Below are 2,637 nucleotides of genomic sequence, written 5' to 3'. Positions count from 1 at the left end.
CTACGTCATAAAATCTCAGTCCACTCAGTGGTGTCAATCAGAAAGACCACAATGATGAATAACCCTAAGCCTTGCTTTTAGAATACATTTAAGGAGGTACTCATTTGAGATTTATGACCCTAAATTATTCTGTGAGAACAACAACAACAACAACAAAATGGATCCAAGTACTTAAAATGACCTGTGCCTAAAACATGAACTTCCTTGGCAGAAAAACATCTAACTATAGGCACAGATATTAACCATTAATTAAAGTTTGTAGTTCTGCCTTGTTAATTCATGATGTTCCAACCATTCACAAAGCAGCTTAATTATAACAGCAGCCAAAAGATTAAATTTACCTAAATTTATTGGCTTCATGCTTATTCTTTATCAGTTTATGAAATCAGAAATTGATGTCCATGATGTTAGCAATGCAATATTAAATGGGAGAGAGCAATTTAAATTTAATCTACCCATACTTATTGATTGCAAGGCAATATGAAGGGTAAGGCACAGTTATCAAACTGAAGAAATTTTAATTCTTAAATAAGATTATAAAATATATACAGAAGATAGTTCAAAAGAAAAACAAAAATTTGAAAATGATACTGTATAAATTATTACATTTATATCTTAGATCAGAAATATAGACCTATGATAACTTTTCACAAATGATGAAAGTGAGTTAGTTTTTAGATTAATTTTTCTGTCCAATGTTACATAGACAATTAATGCCCAAACTGGGATTCAATATGATTCTGAAGTCATGTTCTTTCCTTTATCCCACTCTGCTTCTGACATACTATCCATGGTACACCCTCCCTAAATTTGGATTATTAATTAACCTAACAACTTCCTGTCTTTGCAGTTCTAGGAGCTATTATGTGATGTAAACATGGAGACTGTTCTTCAAAATTCCACTGACTTCATCCTCTTGGGCCTCATCACACATCCCACATTCCCTGGATTTATCTTTGCAGTGGTCTTCTCCATCTTTCTGGTGGCTGTAACAGCCAACATGATCATGATTCTGCTCATTCACACAGATTCCCACCTCCACACACCCATGTACTTCCTGCTTAGCCAACTGTCCATCATGGACACTGTCTACATCTGCATCACTGTCCCCAAGATGTTGCAAGACCTCTTGTCCAAGGAAAAGACCATCTCCTTCCTGGGCTGTGCACTTCAGATCTTCCTCTACCTGACCCTGATTGGAGGGGAATTCTTCTTGCTGGGCCTCATGGCCTATGACAGGTATGTGGCTGTGTGCAACCCTCTTCGATATCCTCTCCTCATGAACCGCAGGATTTGCTTGTTTATGGTGGTGGGTTCCTGGGTTGGTGGCTCCTTGGATGGGTTCATGCTGACTCCCTTTACCATGAGCTTCCCTTACTGTGGGTCCCGAGAGATCAATCACTTTTTCTGTGAGATCCCAGCAGTACTGAAGCTGTCCTGTATTGACACATCGCTCTACCAGACCCTGATGTATGCCTGCTGCGTGCTGATGCTGCTCATCCCTATATCCATCATCTCTGTTTCCTACACACGCATCCTCCTCACAGTGCATCGGATGAACTCTGCTGAGGGCCGACGCAAAGCCTTTGCTACCTGTTCATCCCATATTATGGTGGTGATCATTTTCTATGGGGCAGCCTTCTACACCAACGTGCTGCCCCAATCATATCACACACCAGAGAAAGACAAGGTTGTATCCGCCTTCTACACCATCCTTACTCCAATGCTCAACCCACTCATCTACAGCTTGAGAAATAAAGATGTGGCTACAGCTCTAAGGAGAATACAGGGGAGATGTACATACTCCCAGAAAGTCAGAGCAGGGGATGTCTCCAAGAAATACTAGAGGGAGCTGGGTACAAACTTTCTTGGTATGGTGGCTACTGGCACACAGTCATTCTAGAAAATACATTGTTGATTCTGAAAAATAGTCACTATCATTTTCACAATCCTGATTTATATTATGCAAAATAATTCTTTTGACAACAACACTTAAGAACTAGAGCTGAACACAGCCAGTATCTCAGCAACAGCCTACTCACTTGTCTGGATTTACTGACAGACATCTCTCAGAGAGCATTTTCTTCAGGTAGCATTGTATATCAGCCCAGTCAGTCCAAACATCCCTTTGAAAGTCCTGAATGGATGTTTTTATGTTACATATTTTCATGTGTTTTTTGTGTCTGTATTGCTGACAAACTTTTGAATAAAAAAATACTAGGAATAATTTTCATGTCCTTTTGATTTAAAGCAAATGTTCAATACAAATTAAATATTTTCTGATGACTATAGTAGCACCTCTATTTAGAAAACTCTTGTAAGGATAATTCAATGGGGTTTGGGGTTCAGTATTCTTTGTTACATTTTTTAAATGTCTGTGTTCTCTAATCTCTAAATTTAAACTGTTATCATAACTTTTCATTATGTGTCTGGAAATCAGTAAATATTTACTGATTGATTAGATTTGACTTCTATTATAATTAAGATAGACATTGCTATAATCCTTTAGTAATTTCCATTTATTCCCTAATAAAATGACTTATGAAACAAAACATGAATAAATCAAGACCTTTTGTTAGTTAAATCAGCTCCCTTGGTCAATTCTCCTATTGTAAAAGTTTTCATCTAATAGACTGG

At 37.8% G+C, this 2,637-nt stretch overlaps 1 protein-coding gene across 1 annotated transcript; it reads left to right on the top strand.

Annotated features, from left to right (window-relative positions):
- The first annotated feature begins 877 nt into the window (after positions 1-877).
- LOC129558524 (olfactory receptor 2T2) lies at positions 878-1,846 on the top strand. The gene has a single exon (XM_055429728.2). The coding sequence runs from the start codon at positions 878-880 to the stop codon at positions 1,844-1,846; it is 969 nt and encodes a 322-aa protein (XP_055285703.1).
- Positions 1,847-2,637: the final 791 nt, after the last annotated feature.

This window comes from Moschus berezovskii, chromosome 8 (assembly GCF_049115385.1).
Source record: "Moschus berezovskii isolate FMDL1 chromosome 8, NW_MosBer_1.0, whole genome shotgun sequence".
In the NCBI taxonomy this organism is placed as follows: Eukaryota; Metazoa; Chordata; class Mammalia; order Artiodactyla; family Moschidae; genus Moschus; species Moschus berezovskii.
This window is presented reverse-complemented; position numbering and strand designations above follow the sequence as displayed.

Coding starts and splice junctions, on each gene's coding strand:
- LOC129558524 (XM_055429728.2), top strand. CDS start 878: ATGGAGACTGTTCTTCAAAATTCCACTGACTTCATCCTCTTGGGCCTC.